General features: G+C 36.1%; 1 protein-coding gene across 4 annotated transcripts in view; it reads left to right on the plus strand.

Moving 5' to 3' along the window:
• KHDRBS3 (KH RNA binding domain containing, signal transduction associated 3) overlaps window positions 1–18,531 on the plus strand; it is a 98,498-nt gene that overhangs the window by 22,167 nt on the left and 57,800 nt on the right. For all 4 annotated transcript variants that reach the window (XM_026113640.2, XM_026113641.2, XM_026113643.2 and 1 more), the window contains exons 2-3: window positions 6,817–6,935; window positions 17,382–17,498. In XM_026113640.2, the coding sequence (XP_025969425.1) occupies window positions 6,817–6,935; window positions 17,382–17,498 (236 nt within the window). The remainder of the gene's footprint in view (window positions 1–6,816; window positions 6,936–17,381; window positions 17,499–18,531) is intronic.

Below are 18,531 nucleotides of genomic sequence, written 5' to 3' on the forward strand. Positions count from 1 at the left end.
CTTGTAGGATGCAGGATCCAAGTTTGAAGTATTTTTAGTGTAGAACATCAAGTGCTGCTTATTCCACTTGGATATTTGTTGGAAACTTACTTTTTCAAGGCATGGAACAAATTAGTTGTCTTTTTTTCAGTTGGCGTGTTCTTAAACTTGCTATTTAAAAAAATATACATGTTTAAAGAAAATTGTCAACAGTTGCTAAAGCATATGGGAACTTCTGGCACTTTTATATAAATAAGAGTTCAAAACTGTCTCTTCACAATCAGATGCACTGTAATTTTCAGTGGAGCAGGATGGGTATTTGGGGGCTTTTTTAAAATGAAGGCAGTGTTTACATCTTTTGAATGTGCCTGAACATCTGTATATCAGATGTTACTTCTCCTGATAATTCCTACTGTAATACTCTAGTTTATTGCTAATATTAGTCTGAACAGATTTTAGTGTAGTCGTTTTTGATGTGAAAGGAATAGGTGTTCAATTAGTTTTGAATTGCTTGAAGGTTTTTCAAAATATTTGCCCTATTAGTGACTGAAATTTTCAGACCAGTAAAGACAGTAGTATTTAGACTGTAAAATAGTCTACAATGCAATTCCAGTCTAGACTGGTGCAAGTTCTTCAACAGGGATGTCATATTAATTGAGCATGCTGAGTACTGCAGCTATCGTTCTAGCACGAACTGCTCATTTTATTGTAAATTCAAATTAGGTTCGTTGTCAGATGCTTCTACAAAATTAAGGTAGCAGATAAGGCAGTTGCTTTGAATTCAACATTTGTAATAGCATGCATTTGTTAAAACAGATTCCTATGCTTGAAAACGATTCATGTTCTTAATGTATTCCTTTTTACTCCAGTTCAGAATTAGGATTTACTGTAGAGCGTAAACTTATGGTTAAATTTTTTTGCTTGTTTTAAATTGTCAGAGTGATGGCTGAGGAGGGAAGGTGGAGTTTTCTGAAGCTTATTATACAGAGGAATGTGGATAGGTGCAGTAGTAGAGCAGCTGCATTAAAGACAGATTTTGTTGCATTTTTTCTTTGTCGAGTGACTCATACTTCAGGATGAATGTAGATGTAACCGTTCCATATATACTTAACCACCTCATATGTAAGTCTTTTTCATTCTGTGTTAGTGAGGTGAAAAGACTGTTTTTATTTTACTTGCTTGACTAGTCTGGTTCTCTAATTCGCCTTTTTCGTGAAGATACATACTAATCAGTGCTGTTTTGGGAAAAAAATCTTATGGATGGGAAAAGCAGCATTTGTCCAAGCACATACTTGCGTCAGGAATTTTTAAGAAAACTTTCAAAAGCCTTTTGGAATGTGTTAAAGCCTTGTACATGATTCTGAGTAAAGTGCATGTTATACAGTACTGTTTTCTGCTGAAGAGACAAGTATTTCTTAGAGAGATACTGTTTCAGATAACATTTTATTGCCTCATTAGTACTCCTTTTTCAAAGAAAAAGAGGGAGTCAAAAGGAGGCCAGCCGAAGAGATGTATGAGCTGAAGCATGGTCAGTATCAGTTTTATTATGACAATAATCTCATTGAACTCTCCTCAGCATGAAAAGTTAGGACAGTTATTGCGTCCATCATCCTGTGCTGCTGCACTTTGGACTAACCCGAATGAGCACGGAAGGACCGTGAGCAGTAAACCAGCAAGGGTGATGCAGGCTCTTTCTGCGGCTTTATAGCAGTGCAGTTGTTCTCATTGCCAGTGTTTCCAGTGTGCTGCAACTGTGAATCTTGAGATACAAGAATGGATTTTACCACAGTTAAAACTTTCCAATGGGAGAGTGAAAATTTTACATATGGTATAAAAGTAATATTTCTTCCAAGAACTTTTGTTCCTAAGACTCTCGGAAGTAGTTGCTGATGTGTGAAGCTGGAAGAACTGTAGAAGTTTTGAGGAAACTGAACAGCTCATGTGTTCTCCTTGTTTTTCCTTCATTAAGGAGGAAATATTTTTGTCCTGAAATTCTGCAAAATGTTTTTTTGCTCTACCTGACTTTGATTTTTTTCGACTCTTTGGAACCTTTCATTTTTTTTCAGAACTTGGGTGTGTTCCTTAGGTTTCATAGAAATGCAAGTTCTTCCTGTTATTGTAGTACCATGACTTCTTTTAGTGATTTTTAACGTGAGAATGACTGTATCAATCAGACCAGATATCCATCTAGCTCAGTATTGCATCTTTAGCAGTGGCCAGTAGCAGATATTTTTTGAGAAAAATAATGACAGGAAAAGCATATAATGATACTTTTCCAGGCTTTAATTTGACATTCTGGATGGAAGATGTTGTTTATATCTAACAGTAATGTTGTGAAGTCCTGAGAGCTTACTGAGAAATACTACTGTTATTGGGCCCAATTTCAGCAATATCTTATGACATACTGGCTTGGCTGACCTCATCTTAAGGTTTAACCTTTATTTCTCTTAATTATAATTTAAAATCAGAATTGACCAAAAAGCAGTATATATTGCTGCTATTGTATGGTGTTAGTTATCTCAGATTCCTTCAGTGTTGTTTGGATGTCCCTGAAGTACAGCCTTGGATTCTTCGTTTACTCTTCCACCTGAAGTAGAAAAAATTCATATGAATTTAACAGGAAATGATCAGTTGGATCTAGCAGGTTTTCTGATAAGACTTCTGGATCTAAGGAGAAATGGTAAAATTTCTCTAGGGGACTTCCAGACAAACATACCTGGTTTGTTTCTGGTCTTGTTTTGTGAACGTTATTTGCTGGAAAACATTGTGGTGGTATAGTTTTATGAAATACTTGAGGGAGGTCCTAAAGGACAAATGCAATAAACATTTCTGTTCCTTCAGAGCCTGGCATTTGGTCCTACACTGGTTATATCTACTTACAATGACAAGTACAGAGCATCACTTAATTCTGCATAAACATAAGTATTTATACTGTCTTAGAGGTAGTGGGATTCCTGGCTTGTCGTTCTGCCATAGGAAGATTAATTCTGCCTTGGGATTAAAGTGAAACAATTCTACTTTGTCATTATCTGATGCATCTTCCAACATTATTTGGTGGATTAACTGAGGCATAATTGTTGCTTAGACCTCTCTGCTATGATTAAATTTAAACAAAAAAAAAATCCATGCAATTATTACTTCATTGAGCTAAATTCCTGGATTATTGCAGTAGCGGCATCCTTTGTCTGAGAACACGGGATTTTTTTAATCCCTAGCATTATGTGAAGCTTTAATCACATGTTCATCTCCTATTCGTGATCTAGGAAATGTCATCACTTTATATAGCTAAGAAGTACAGAGTGTAATCTAAGGATTAGGAAAAGGCAAATCTTCCTATCCACTTGACCTTGAATATCTGATTGGATTTGATGAGTGATCTGGTATGATTTTCCCCAATTATCTAAACCTTGATGTACATGAATGATAGATATCAAATGAGTTGTGGAAATCTTCTGGGTTTAATGCTCAATTTTATTTCATATTCTTTTAAGTTTCAAGTGCAAAGAAATGACAGGAAAAAAGCAAGAAAAATCACAGGAAAAAAATGTGGTTTTGACATAAGATAACAGCATATAGGGTCTGATTTCCTGCCCCCCCCCCCTCTTTTCTTTCAAAGTGAAAATCTTTTGATAGCTGTGGAGCTGCCTGAACTCCTGAACAGGAAATAGGAAGAACTCTTTGTAGTGTGATTTGCTATGGTGGTTTATCATAAGAAAAGTCATTTGAATTTAAAACAAATGGGGAAAATGATGATCATCTGTTTAACAGTTGATTGGCTGCCCTTTGTGGGTTTCAGTGGTTTGATCAAACAAGTGGAAGCTTAATTAAACAGTGGAAGTAAGGATAGGTAAGGAAGTGGTGGTTAAAATCATCAGTAAAAAGTATTCAGTTATTCAGGGTAGGAAAGCTGATCTTCAGACTAATTGACTGTCAAATTTATCTTAACTTGACAAGAGGAGTGATTACTGGTGAAAGAAGAGAATATTCTTTTGCAACCTTTTAATGGTTTTTGTTATATAGTTGCATTATTATAAGTATTGCTGCAAGTGAATCAAAATACTTAGAATTATTCACGAAGGTATGTAGCGTTAATCAAGTTGTGACCAAATATTGAGTTCAGATATTTTTTTGCTATGCAAGCCAAAATGTTTAAGAAATATAACTTTATTGATCTTTTGAGAAAGTTATGCGGTTGGTTCATCTGCAGAACGTTACGGTTGATACTGTTAGAGGTGCTCTCTGAACTGTTCCAGTACACTTGAACCATGGCAAATTTTAGACTTCTAAATGGAAGCTCTTGCTTTCAATTTTGTAATATTTCTATTGTTACCTGTGAAGATCCTTGAACCACTGTTCCTTCATTAATCCATAAATCTAGTTTACAGTGCCTTACTCTTCTAAATACAGTTTTTATGACACTAAATTTCCAGGCAGGCAGAGGATAAAAGGACAGTATATGCCGTAATCTTTAGTTGTGTAGAATAGCACATGCCTTAGTAGGAGAAAACAATTCTTTAGCTTTATCTGCCATTGAGAAACATGGTGAACTTGCTTTTTTGATGTTAAAGCTACTTTTATCCTATAAATTTAGGTGATCTGTTATATACTTAAAACAGCTTATGTCTTTATTGTAACAATTGCTCCCTCTAATTACTGGAAAATTAAAGTCTTATGTCAATCTAACTACCAGAAGTCATCTATGCACATCTATACTACATCAGTGCTTAGCTTCACTTCAAATCTTGAATTTTATAATTCTAGTATCTCCCTAAAAGAAGTCAAACTATGCTGGGTGTTTCTGTTTTTCTGAACAGCTTCTAATTCTAACATTAGACAGTAATACTAAATCAAGTAATTCGTTAAAATGTTGTAATTGCATTTCTTTTGATCATAACAAAGTAGATGCATTTTTATTACAATTTTAATATTTGGTATATTTGAGTGGAAAAGGTTACATTCTTAGGGTTTTTAGGCAATCACTTGAAACTATGCAGCCGGAGGAATGAGCTTAATATGTGTGTAGCGTTACTAGTGTGTGCTAAATGCAACATTAAAAATCGGTGTGTTTTCTCCCTGTAAATCGTATAAACCTTTTCAAATATCCAGCCTTATTTTCCAAGAGAAATTCAAGAACTTCATCATAACCACCCTTGATATAGTGGGGGAGCAGGGATAACACTAGTTCATTAGTATTTTAGAGTACAGCTATAGTACTAGACTCAAAGTTTTTGAATTGTACACTCAGGTTTGAAGTGAAAGACTTCTAAAATACCAGGCACCTGCTTTTGGTGAGTGGGAACACCATGCTCTAGAAAACTTCAGTCTTAATTTCATCTGGCAAGGAATTTCAAAATAACTTTGTCTAGGTGGCCGTAACACTCCAGTATGTAAGTGGCATCTACAGAAACATGTGAATTACACTTTACTAGTATTTACCTGTTAAAATAACATTCGTAAAATAGTTGTTCTCAGCCTGTGGGTCTGTGAACTGAGGGATACTACAGCATGGAGGATGCTTTAGGAAAGGGTTGCTTCATAGAGTGAATCCTCTAGACTTTATTTCTAGATTTCTATATTAATAGAATCCATATCCCCCCAAAACTTTCTAGGAGCTTACCAAAAAATTCTTTGAAAGCATAGGCGTAGACTCTTCTTCCAGAAGCATTTGGGTTAGAGTCTAGTTTTACTTGTTTAGTTCTTCAATTATAAGACATTAACTTGGCTAAAAAGTGTATTTATTTCCTCTTCTGTGCTAGTGAGATGAGAACTTGTAGAAAAAAATAAACTGAAGGCTCAGTTATGAGAGAGGATGTTAGTGCTATCTTTTTTTGCGGTGGTGAATGGGATTGAACTAGTCTTCATTAAGCTAAACTGTTAATGATGCATCTTCTTTAATAGGAAGAAAAGTATTGGTTTACCAGTCATAGTTCCTTCTATTTTTTAATTGGTGAAGAAAAGTCATTTCGAACTAACTTGTCTCCTAAAGTGTAGCTAGAGGATGCTTTCCTCCTTCTGTGTTTAATCAGTCTTTTTTGATCACACTCAATTTCTGTGACTCTCTGGTTTGCCTGTTTTGATTGCACTGAAACCTTTAATGCTTTTGACAAATGTCACTAACTTCTCCTGGTCAAGTAGAATTCAAGCTTAAGTGGTGATGCCTGGGTGTTTTGTTTTTACTATGAATTTAACTAATAAGCTATTAAGATGAATGTGGAGGACAAATGTTTATTATCCTAGAAGACCTTTTATAGCAATTCTGTACTTGGTTGTATTTTGATAGTCCCATGGTAACGCGTTTAATCTACTGCACCCTCCAGCATGCTGGAATCCAGTCCAACAAAGTGGCTTAGATGTGGAATGGTTCAGCAGATGCTTCATTTTTAGTCTGCTTGTGAACTCCTTGTCTTCCCTCACCAGTGGAGTGGAATCTGCTGTATTTTTGTTAGCACAGTGGACAGTCAGTATTAAGAGTTATAATGAAGAATCAATTTTGCGTATACTTGAAATGCCTCTGGAATGCATAGTATCACGAGGTCTAGGTTTGGACTATCATTCCTAATGTGGTATTTGGTATAGTGCTAATCCCAGATTTTTGGGATATGATTTATGTGCTTAATAGTGTTTGAAAGCTTTAAGGAGATTGGATTGACATTTGCTCATAAGTGTAGAGTAAGCATGGTTAACTCCATGGACCTGTGTATCTAATGCATTATGCATTATGCTGTAATGCATTAACTTGAAAGTGATTTTTTTAATTACATTGATTTTGAAGAGTCACAGCTTTTCAGATTGTGGTCTTAAGCTGAGAAAATAACAGACTTGCTTTTTCTTGAACAGAAATTGAAAAATTCCAAAAAGGGGAAGGGAAGGAAGAAGAAAAGTATATTGATGTGGTCATCAATAAAAATATGAAGTTGGGACAAAAAGTTTTGATTCCAGTTAAGCAATTCCCTAAGGTAAGTCCACTTGTTATGCTTTACAAACCTAAGTGCTTTTAAGAGACAGTTACCTAGTTAAGATATTAGAGGAATTTGTTACATTTAAAACAGTATTAACCCTACTAATGCTATCCTGTGGCCTGTTCCATAGAAATTCTTATGTAATTGTTTTTACAGAAAATAGAGTTGAACATAGATGTTATTGCATACTTACTAAGGTAAACTCTTACAAGCAATATTCTCTGCTTGTGCTGGAAGAGATACTGTATTTTCCATTTCACATAACAAAAAGGAAATGATTGTTTGAATTATATTGAAAATATATTCAGAGTTCCAAGAAACCACCTCTCTTGAAGTCAGCTTTAGGAATTATAGCTTAATATGAGAATTATATGCCTAAATACTCTGTTTATAATCTGGGCCTAAATATCTCCAGTGATTCTTTTCTCCTTTTTAAATGCTGTTCTGTATACAATGCTGTATTTTCTGTTATTTGGAAAGCTAGGATCTCTTCTCTCGACTTTCTAGATAAGGTTTTGACTTTCATTTAATACTGGATTGTTCAGGCTGGTTATTCTCTCCTAAAGGTTGGAAAGGGGATGGCTTAATTCTCTGTTCAAAGTAATACTTGGTGACGTTTCACTTTGGCACTGACGCAAGTGAACTCTACAGTAGGAAAGTTTCTTGTTACAATAAATGAGCAGGAGAGTGTTGCCAATCATGCAAAAAGTAGTATTTTGAGAACAGGTGATAAGAGTCATGTTTTTCAGATAGCTAAAAATTCTCCTCAGAAAGCAGGATCCTCTTCAGAATAGCAATAGGGATGAATTATATTTGAGTTGACTCTGGTGCTGTGCTTTGAAACTTTTATTGTAGGCAAAAGTGCAGTTTAAAATGCACCACTAGAAAATGAGTTCATTATGTAAATTTTCCTTCCTTTCACCCTTTTAAAAATTTCAGCCTGTATTGTAATGTTGAATTAGGTTTACCTGTACTATTAAATTATGCAGTCTGTTCTAGGGAAAGTAGGAACTATTTTGTTAATATTTTTGGCCATCATGAATTCTTAATGTTTCTTTCCTGCCAGCTGTTCTGGAGTAAAAAACTGCTACATGGAAGCATTTATTCAGCATTCAATAGGCTGTGGAACTTTATTTATCTCTTAAAATTTAAGGTTAATGCTATGAAAATCAGAATAATATCATTTTGCTTGAAATGGCTTTCTTTTTTCCTACTGGAAGCTTCAAGACTGCTTTTGTCTCTGCTTATGGAACAAAGAAATTCAGTTATTCTTTCTTCCATTTCATTCAATCTCTTCTAAATAGGTTTCCTCATGCTATCTGTGTTTTCCTTCTGAGCCATGCTGGTACCTTGTAGGGATTGCAGAGTTTCACGAAAGGTTGCTTCCTGAATTTGTGAGCTTGTGTACCCTTTATATGTGGACAGCTGTTTGACTTCAAATTCACAGTTCTATCTTTCATGACAGCAAAGAATTATGTTCAAACGTCACATATACAGAATCATAAAAAGAAAGTTAACAGATTAGGGACGCTTACATTGTCAGTGTGCATAATGAGGATGTCTGTCTTTGAGCCTTGAGATATTTAGGTACCTTAGCTTGAGGAGGGAGGGGAGATGGGGAGGAGAAGGGGGGAAAAAGTGCTTATTGAGAGATACTTTTGCTTCTTTACATAGTGTCAGCTTTTCTTGAAGGTCTAAATACTTCAGGTTTTTTATTAAGGATAGCTAGAAGGAAAGCCCTTGCTTGCTTCTATGGAAAGGGCAGCTCTGTTCTGCTGTGTGCTCAGTAGTTCAGGGTCATGGGCTCATTCTTTGGCTGAGTTGGGGTGAAACCTGCTGGAAAGAAACCTATGTGTATATCCAAAGATACGGAACTCTGATATACTACTGTATGTCTCTGTTCAGAAGACCTGGATCCACAGGGCACATCTGAATGCAACTGCCATGCTGTGTAGACTTACCATGCAAGTTCCTAGGTCTCCATTAGGACTTCCTCCACAGAAGAGTACTATCATCTCTGCCAGCACAGATAATCCAAGGGCTCAAATACAGTTAGTCTTATTTTCCTAATCTAGAGCAAAAGTTCTCTTGAGATAAACATCTCCCTAAGAGAAATAGAAGAGCTGGCTTATCTGTAATAAGATTCACGTCTGTAAATGTGCTGCAGCATTCAGTGCTCAGTCTTGGCTTTCATACTGTTGATCGTGTAATGGAAACAGTCTGACTTAAATGCACAAAACTGTAGTCCTCCTTCAGCAATCTTTTGTAGCAGAGTGGTGTGGGCGAGAAACAGACTCTGAACGGGAGGGCAGTGTGAAATAGGAAGCCCTAAGGTGCACCTTAGCTGTTTTCAGACTTTATTCACTGAATATTTCTTCTGTGGTGAGTGATGTCAGGCTTGAATACACAGGAGAACTTGAGCACAGAGGAGTATACAGGAGAACTGAAAGGTTTTTTTTTGTATCCTAACACTTGCTGTAAATATTAATCTTTTTCCTGTCAGGTGTGTTCAGAGGCTCAAATTAGGAATGCTTTATCAACTCTGTAGGGAGTAGATACAAAATTACTCCAATCACCTTGGTGTTACTGAGCTGGATTTAGAGTGCATGCATTATATATTCATATTCTGCAAAACTGAAACAGAAGGTATTACACAGTGAATATAAAACCTGAAATCACGCTTCATGTAAATGACTTCTGCTTCTAGGCCTTGGTTTCCTGTGGCTGTGTGCAGTTTGCCAAACTTCCTCTATTTTGCCTGCAAGAGGGGTTAGTGTTGGAGTATTGAATGATGTGGATGTGCATCATTAGAGAGACAAGTGGTGGTGCCTCACAGAAATCAAGACTTCTGATTTTTGAGTACTTTTCTCCTCTCTGCTAATCAGTATTAGTGACACATGCTTCAGCAGCTTACAGCTTAAGACTGAGATATATGGGCAAAATCTGTGCAAGAAGCTTATCTGTGTGTAAATGTTGAATTTGGAGACATTCTTCTAGCAAGCTGACTGTCCTTTTGCTTTCTGTATGCCTACAGTCTATGCTAAAGCTGTTGGCTATTGTACAAGGTCCTGGACAGAAAGATACTTCCAGTGTTCTGGGGGTAGAGTTTTTTAGTGTTGGTAAACTGAGCATCTGTTGTTTAGACCTGACCAAATTCAGTAATTGCTAAATCTGTCAAAAATTAGCATTGGGGCATCTAACCTATGTACTAGTTTGGGTTGAATTTGGCAAACCTGGATATGGAGAACGGGAGGAGGAAAAACTAAATTCACTTTTACTTTGGAAACAGCAACACTTTTCCCAAATGAAAAAGAGCTGACTATTGAGCCCTTAGTGTTTAATATCTGAAAACTAAGCTAACTACAAGTGAAAGTATTTGTTAGCAGAAACTATTCTTTTGTTCTTTGTATTTGCCAGTGATTGTCCCCTCACTTAGATTATTAAACCAAACAGTTAACTGACCCAATATGTTTCCTTTTAGTGTTTTTGTCCTTTCTATAGAACTTCCTCTTTAACTCTGACTCTTTGAATAAATCTTAATAGCCTCAACATAGGTCAGACAGTTCTAGCTCTGTTCTGATCAACCTATCATTGCCATGCGCAGTCACATTACCTGTCTTGTCAGATTTTCTCGCAAGTTCATAGGTAAGTCCCGTGCCTACTCATCATCATTACCTCTGGCAGCCCTAGAAGATGACTGGGTGACTACAGCAGAAAGCTGTTCAACTGAAGCTCAGAACATCTGATTTCTTCCACTTTTCAAAAAAAGAATCTGATAGACCTCAGGTTAAAAAGTAGATTTTTCACTTTTTTTTATCTGAGCATCTTTGTTCCCACTGGAAAAAAAAATGCTTAGTGCTCAGAGGTGAGACTTTCCACTGTCTCCGTGTGGATATTGTAAACTTGCCTCCTACCTAACAGCTCTTAGTTGCTTCTGTGCTACCATATGTTTCTTTCAGTCTGAGACCTTTTGTCTTGCTAAAATCTTGACAGTGTTAACAAGCCTAATATCTCATACTAAAGCTAGACAGCCTAAATTATCTGCTTTATGAAGTAATTTGACAAGATAGTCTCAGTCATGTTTGGTTTCTGCTCAAGGTTAATTGTGTATTATTTGAATTAACTTCGTTTATATTCTTTACAATGCATTGCACATTAAAACAAAACTGAACTATTCTGTCTTGACATGATGACAGATAGCGTTACTTGGTGAGACAAAGCCATATGGAAACTCCTCTAGATTCCAGGTCCAGTCAAGCCTTTTCAAAATCTGATTGTATGCAGTCTTGTTATGAATTGTTCAGGTTGATCCAGCTCCGCAGACTTCTTTGAGGAATATCTGTGATTTGGGAATTGCACTCCGAAGTGTTTAGGTGAGGCTTGGATATGCTTTGATAGAACTGTCGGCAATGACGTTACAACTGGGACTTGTGCTACCTGCCAGGCTTAAAAGGAAGGAAGATTAGTGTGTTTATGCAATCTCGTAGGCAAAGGGCCAGCTTTCTGAGGTAGGATTCGGTTCCAGATTAAGTCACCTATGTGTAGTAGTCCACATGGATGCTGGGTGTTTAACTTCTGGTTAGTTGAATGAGATCTAGTGAGGATAGGCATTAGTATTTGATCAGCTGGATACCTCAGCTGATTCTAGGTCAATCAAAGTTCTTTAGCTAAATAGATATTTTTACTTAAAATATTGAAAAATGATGCTACCTTATAGAAGGTATCTACAGTTACTACAAGAAGTTATGCAGAAGTTAATATCTTAATTGTGTGACTAGTTAGAAATCCATTTTACACAACAGCTTAGTTCTGTGTGAGTTTCTTGGATTAGGAGTGAGGAACAAGAATTTGGTTGTAAAGCCATAGCTGTCATGGAAGAACCAGCATCAGCTGTAATATCAGAAATAACTGAATTGGTTTACAGTAATTGACCAAGCTTCATGTTGAATATATGTTTAAAGTTCTGCTACTGTCTTCTGAAAGTTGTGCGAAGGAGATGGCAATTTGATGTGGTACAACATAGATGCTTGAAATACTTAACTTCCTGTAGAGGCCTTATGTTTTTTGAAATGAGTAAGAAAAATCTTCAGGTTCTTCTAGTTTCAACTCACTGTAAGGGAAAGTGCTCTTGAATCTTAAAACATAACTATCTTTTTCTTTGTGATCCTGTCACTGAGGAACCATTAGAGAAAGCTAATATGCCAAAAGAAGCTTTCTATGACTTTGACATTGGCTTGTACAAGCTTTAGTGGAGCATTTGGTCAAGCATTTATTCTTTCACTAAGTATTTTAAGCTGGATGAAGCATTCTCAGCAAACTTGTCTTAGTAGGGATAAACAAGGATTACTTTTTCTATTATATCTCCATTTCTGTAATATTTATGTTTAAACATGCTGTAGCACTGGCATTGGTTCCTTTTTGCTGAAATTTATACGGTAGATCAAATGCTCACAAAAGGAATGTTTCATTTATATGCTTCCTTTGTGGCAATCTTCTCCAGAACTGTTCTCAGAATAATTTCAAGCAATGTGCTGGTGAAGTATCTCCAGGTTATTTTGTCAAACCAAAATTCTGAAAGAAATAGCTTCTAAGCAGTGATTTCCCTAATCTCCATTGTAATATATACAAAAAACTTTTAAAATAAGGACTTATGAATATATAGAGATGAAATAATTTTCAAGCAAAACATGTTGATTTTTGTTAAAGTTTTCTGGTTTTCTTAATATTAAGTCTTTTCTCTTTCTATTGTACATGTATTTCAAATTAAGTATTTTGTAGTTACACAACAGTTAAAAGTAATCTGTAAGAAGGGAATTAATGCTTTCAGTGTAGTTCAGCTATACTTGTAGGCTTGTGGACACCATGGCCAAGAGATGCTCATGTCTGAGGAACTAGGGTATTGTTGACACTTCGTGCTGTAACTTAAAACATAGATTAAACCAGCGGGGTAGAGGGATGTAATTTCGGTGATGCAAGATAGAGCTTTTAGGAAACAGAAGAATATCTGTTCCTGAATCTCACCCTCTTGCTCAAACTGATATGTATCTGGTGATATTTTGATACAACTCTGACAGATTTCAGTGGGCATCACTCATCACTACTACAGTGTTACTTGGCTTGAACAGTAGCTGATGTAACAAATTTCCTCATCTCTCATCCTTTTTTTCCCCCAGCTCTGTTCTGGATCTTGATGCTGTTGTTGCAAAGGTGGCTTAAATTTGTAGCTATGGTCTTCAGTTTTCTCAGGCTACCCGTGTTTGGCACATCCTTTGGAGCAGGTCCAGAAACAGCTTTGAGATACAGATTTTATGTTTATATACCATCAACCAAAATAAGTTCCTGATTCTTACCTACGACATCAGAAGCTGCTTTAACTTAGACTGTCCCTAACTTTAAAGTAGGTGATTCATCCACATTATAGAATAACCTTTCATGGTTGGCACTTGCTCAGAGTTCAGGTGGTCTACAGAAGTAGGAACACGATGATAGCTTCCACACCACCTTGGGTTAAAAGCAGTGCAGCTGCTTTCATACAGTGTTAAAGTGATTGATTGCAACTTCAGGTTGTATTCTGAATGCATGCATTCAGACATGATAAAGCCATACTGGGAAGAAAAGTGAGTGGAGAAGAGTCTGGCTTGTTGGATTCTGAGCCAGAGCTAATAAATGTGACTGGAACTGACTTGTCTGGAACTACCCACGTACCTTGTTGTTATCCAGTGTCTCTAATTCAAAGATGGTGTGCAAGCTTGAGCTGATTACCAGACCCAACTTTGTTTTGTTTGTTCTCATGAGAACATATGAGCATGTAAAAGGGGCGCATGAACTCTCTAGGAATGTGATGTCTAGGATGTGATGTGAAGTGCCTGTGAAATTCATGCATGAGCTAACTTGGATAAGGATTAACTTGGGTCCACCAGGATTATTTGCTTCTGATTCACCAGCAGCTAGGCTAGATTTATTGATTTGTTAATTTGCTAATAAAAACTTCTGTCTTCTACTGCGTGTTTTTATACCTTTAGATTTGAGTTTTCATCTTTCTTGATACTGGGAATAATAAAATTGATGTAAATAATAGTACTAATTTAGTAGTTGATATAACTTTGAGTGTTCAGATATCCCCTGTGAAGTAAAAAAGAAAACAATAGTTCAAAGAAACTTCAGTACCTATTCATAATAAATGATTTGTTTTCTATTTTTTTCTACTTAAAGGATTTATTCACTCTCGTCAATAAATGGATTTTATTTATGGAATAATAGATGAACTCTGAAATGTGACATTGCGCTTAGCTCTGTTATTTGTGTGCAAAGTCTTTAGGACGACATTGTAAACTGCTTTTTAGTAACCTTCACTAACGTTCTCATGATTTTAGGCTATATCTAGAGGTACTATATCCTCAAATCAGCAGGTTTTATCAGATTTGCGGCACAGATTTTTTCATGCTTCAGACTTGTCAAATCTAATATATTGCGCCTCAGTGCACAGGAAAGAATAGTTCACTTTATCTCAAGATACAGCTAATACATTTTCATGTTAACTAAATGTGTTGCCTAGAAGATCTGTGCGGCTGCTTATACAGCTACCATAATGTCTAGCTTCCACATTAGAAATACTTTGCCTTTGAGAAGGTTACTTTTGGTGGTAGTGGAGTTTTGTAGGGCAAGTTTTAGACAGACAGAAGTATTGAACTGTTTGGCTTTAATTAGAGTAGTTAATACTGCAGTATTAACAAACTGGCTTTGGGACACACAGGTATCCTGTTTTTTAGTTACTCTTGTTCCAGGGTGATTTTCCTGCAAACGGCATGTGCAGTGGAATGCACTTCCTTTGCAAGTATGCACTTTAATTTGTAAGTTATATTTCTAGGTTTTTTTTTTTACCTGTTGAATGGTTGAATTTCTTTCAGTTAAGAAGTGATATTCAGCACTGTTGCATGGTTAAATACATGCTTTCCTATTCCTAAGTCGTCATCAAATGGTTTTGAGTAATACTAGATCTGAATATGTTAATGTATTAAAACTGTTGGTTAGAAGTTTGGACTGTATCAGATAGGGTATGCAACATTCTGAAATAGACTTTTAATTTACAGGACACAGATCTCATTTAGAAATGTGGCATATCTATTTCTATTCCTTTTCTTAATAGCTTACAAGCCTACTTTTAAAGATAAACCTAAGTTACCCTAAGTAATACTTGAAATGTTAATGTGATATTTCATTACATGAGGACCTCTCTTTGAGTTTAACTATAAAGTTACTGTTCTTAAGAAATAATCCTTCATTTAAGGGAATTTTTGACAAGACGACATTGATTTTTTAGAAGTTCTGTATTTATTCATTTTTCAATTATTTTGAATGCTTTCCTTGTAAATATATCTCCAGTAATCATAAAATCAGATGCCCAAGTTGGAAGGGACCTCTGGAGAACATCTGGTGCAATTTTCTGTTGAAATCATGGCCTTAGACTAAATTATACAGGGCCCTGGGGCTGTCTTGAGTACTTCCAACAAGGGAAATTCTACTTCTCTGGGCAACTTATTTCAAATACTTATTTTTCTTGATGGTAGTTTAGGAGCTATAAAAATACTGTTGTCGTACATTGATTCAGAACACTAAGAAATCATCTGAGGACTCTTTGGATGTTTGAACTAATACAACTTAAGAAAAGACTGGTTTATGAAAGACTTCAAATTCAATAGCTTCTGTGGACTGTCCATAGACAATTATTCAACAGTGTCTTGATTCTAGCTCATGCCCATAATGGGAATCAAACTTGCAAGAACTGAAGGCATAACAATTAGATTTTCTTATTAAATAGACTTTAAAGCTTACATTTCTTTTTGTCTAAAGATATTAAGTAAATGAACTGGAGTTACACAGTTTCTTCCTTGTAGGGTGACTGTGGTTGGGCCTTTTTCATCAGCACTTTGGTAGCAGCTCAAATAATCCATTATTGCTGCTATGCCATTGCCAGTGTTTTCAGGTATTTAAAGGAATAGGGAAATCAAATAAGATCATCTTGGCCCTTTAATGACACTGAAGGAGGAGTCAAAGATGACCTATGAACTATTTCATAAACTTGAGGGAGGCCACAAAAACAAGTACTTTAAATCTTTGCTGTACAGAACCATCATATTTTACTTGTGCCTAAGGTTGTCTGTTGTTAACATGGTTGATCTCTTATATTCCATCAGTCTGAATATCCTGGTTTTATAAAGCTTTATTGGGGATGGTAAATATTTCTGAATAGCGTTTTATTGATAAGTAATTCTTATATTTCCTTTTATTGGTAGAAAATTAACTATGAGTTTAAGGAATCACTTACAACATTCCATACAAATTTGAAAGCATTGATTATTTTTCAGTGCTTGAGAGGAAAAAAAATGCAAAAAAATCTGATATATCCTTTAAGAGCTCTTAGTCTTCTCTGTAATTATCCTTCAAATTTCATATACCTTTCAGAACCAGATGCATCTGTGATGTACAAAAGTACAGGACTGAATCTACACAGCTGCTCTCTTCCAGTCTGTGACTGGGAATATACATCCTATGGAGCAGCTCTCATGAGCACTCTCATGCCTCCTGGCTCCTCTAAGCCCAATTTTGTGTCCCTGCAAGTGGCAGTAGGCAGTTTCTCTTTTTTGTCTTTTATTTTCCTGTGTTATGGAGGAAATTAGATTTGTTTGCTTTAGTGTTTCCCATCTAAATCCCCTTCTGGGGTGGAAGAGCCCCAGGCATTCAAAAGTAGCCTCTATTTCAGTGTTTTTCTGTAAATAGGAGTGGTTGCATTTTCTTTAATATACTTCCTTTATTTTTGTGGCACACCACTTTACACCACTAAGATAATTTAGGGGGAGGAATGTTATGATTATGAACCCCAACTGATTTTAGAAAGCTTGAAAGATAATAAGGGTTGAGTGGCAGCTGAGAAGTTGTCTTTAAAGGCTATAATTTTGTTTGGGATTGTATTTATATGTTTGTTCCCTGTCTGTTTCTATGATTGCATAGAGTATACTGTATGTGTTACTGCATTACTTTCAGGGAGGATAAGGTTTTTTCCCCCTTCAAAGGTTTGGTTACTATTGCATCTGTGGGAGACTGTTGTCAGCTCTGTTCTTACGGCTATTCACATGCTAACAGCTGTTGAAAAGCTGAGTTGTAGTTCAGATATCTCTGCTCAGTTTTGAATGTGATGAACTTGAGTTCCTTTTATACTATTTGATAATTCTGAGTTCAGATGTTGCTAGGTTTCTGTTTCTATCTGGAGGAGCCACTGAAGTGCTAATAACTGTCCTACTAATCTGTATTTAATGGCTATAAAATTTATGATTTGATATGACTGCACCTACAACAGTGTTTCAGCAAAATATTTCCCTATTGCATTTGTTTTTGATGGTTAAAAGTCCAGTGTAATGAGCTAATAATCTTTGTTTTTTCTTACAGTTCAACTTTGTGGGAAAACTTTTGGGTCCACGTGGCAATTCTTTAAAGCGCTTACAGGAAGAAACACTGACCAAAATGTCTATTTTGGGAAAAGGTTCTATGAGGGACAAGACAAAGGTAAAAAGACTTGAAAATGTTAGTGAAGAGTGAAACCTGGATTTCTTAACTTTAATTTTTCTGGAGAGGTGAACAAACCCTGTGACAAAAAGGTGGCGGGGGGGACAAATATAAAGCATCGAATATCCTAATACAGGTTAGGTCCATATGGAATTGTTTTCCCTATGGAGTCTGCTCTCAATACTAATATTTTGAGTCTACAATGAACTGTTCTCAGCGCCCCCCCCCCCCCCCCCCCAAACTAGGGCTCCTCAAAATAACTGGGGCATTATCAGAGGCACAATGTAGCTTGTTCTTGTCCAGCTTGTAATGAGTAATGGCCTAGTGAACATTGTAGTATCTTCAGTTTTGAAGAACTGACTTGCAAATAGACTCAAAGGAACATTAATTTTCATAGAAAGTAAGTGGAAAAATAGCTGAGGAAAGGAGACAGCAAAATACAAATGGGGAGGAAAAAAATCAGACATGACTCTTTCTGGATGACTTATGCAATTTAACTACGATCACAATTTGTCAGCTGCTTTTCATGGTAGGTGTTTGATTAAGGTGGCAATATCTATTACAAGAGCCATGGCTGACAGCAGTAGAGAAACCTATTGCTTCATAGGTGTCTGTACAAAGCAATTTGAATCTTCTGTGTGGCGAAATAAGTCTCCAATTAAATTTGTAGCAGACAGACTGTACATTGGGTGAGGAGATGTCACAGGTGACATGACAAGATGCACCATGTATGTGGTGAGTTGTATTTTATTGGGAGTATTCCAAATGATACGAATCAAACATGGAAAATAAAATATTTTTGACTGTACTATACCACATTTGGAAGGCCTCTAGTGAAATCTGTTGCTGGTTCACCTTGTAATCTGAAATGTAAAAATACTGTGTGCTATAAAGCTCAATAATGAAATGAAGGGTGACTAAGAGGGCTGGCTCTTGAATTTCCTTATGTTTAAAGATATAACTTGTCAGCATAACTCTCCATCAGAAAATTGTAAATATTATGATTTAAAGTATTGATCAAGAACGTGATTAG

This window comes from Dromaius novaehollandiae, chromosome 2, assembly GCF_036370855.1.
Source record: "Dromaius novaehollandiae isolate bDroNov1 chromosome 2, bDroNov1.hap1, whole genome shotgun sequence".
NCBI lineage: Eukaryota > Metazoa > Chordata > Aves > Casuariiformes > Dromaiidae > Dromaius > Dromaius novaehollandiae.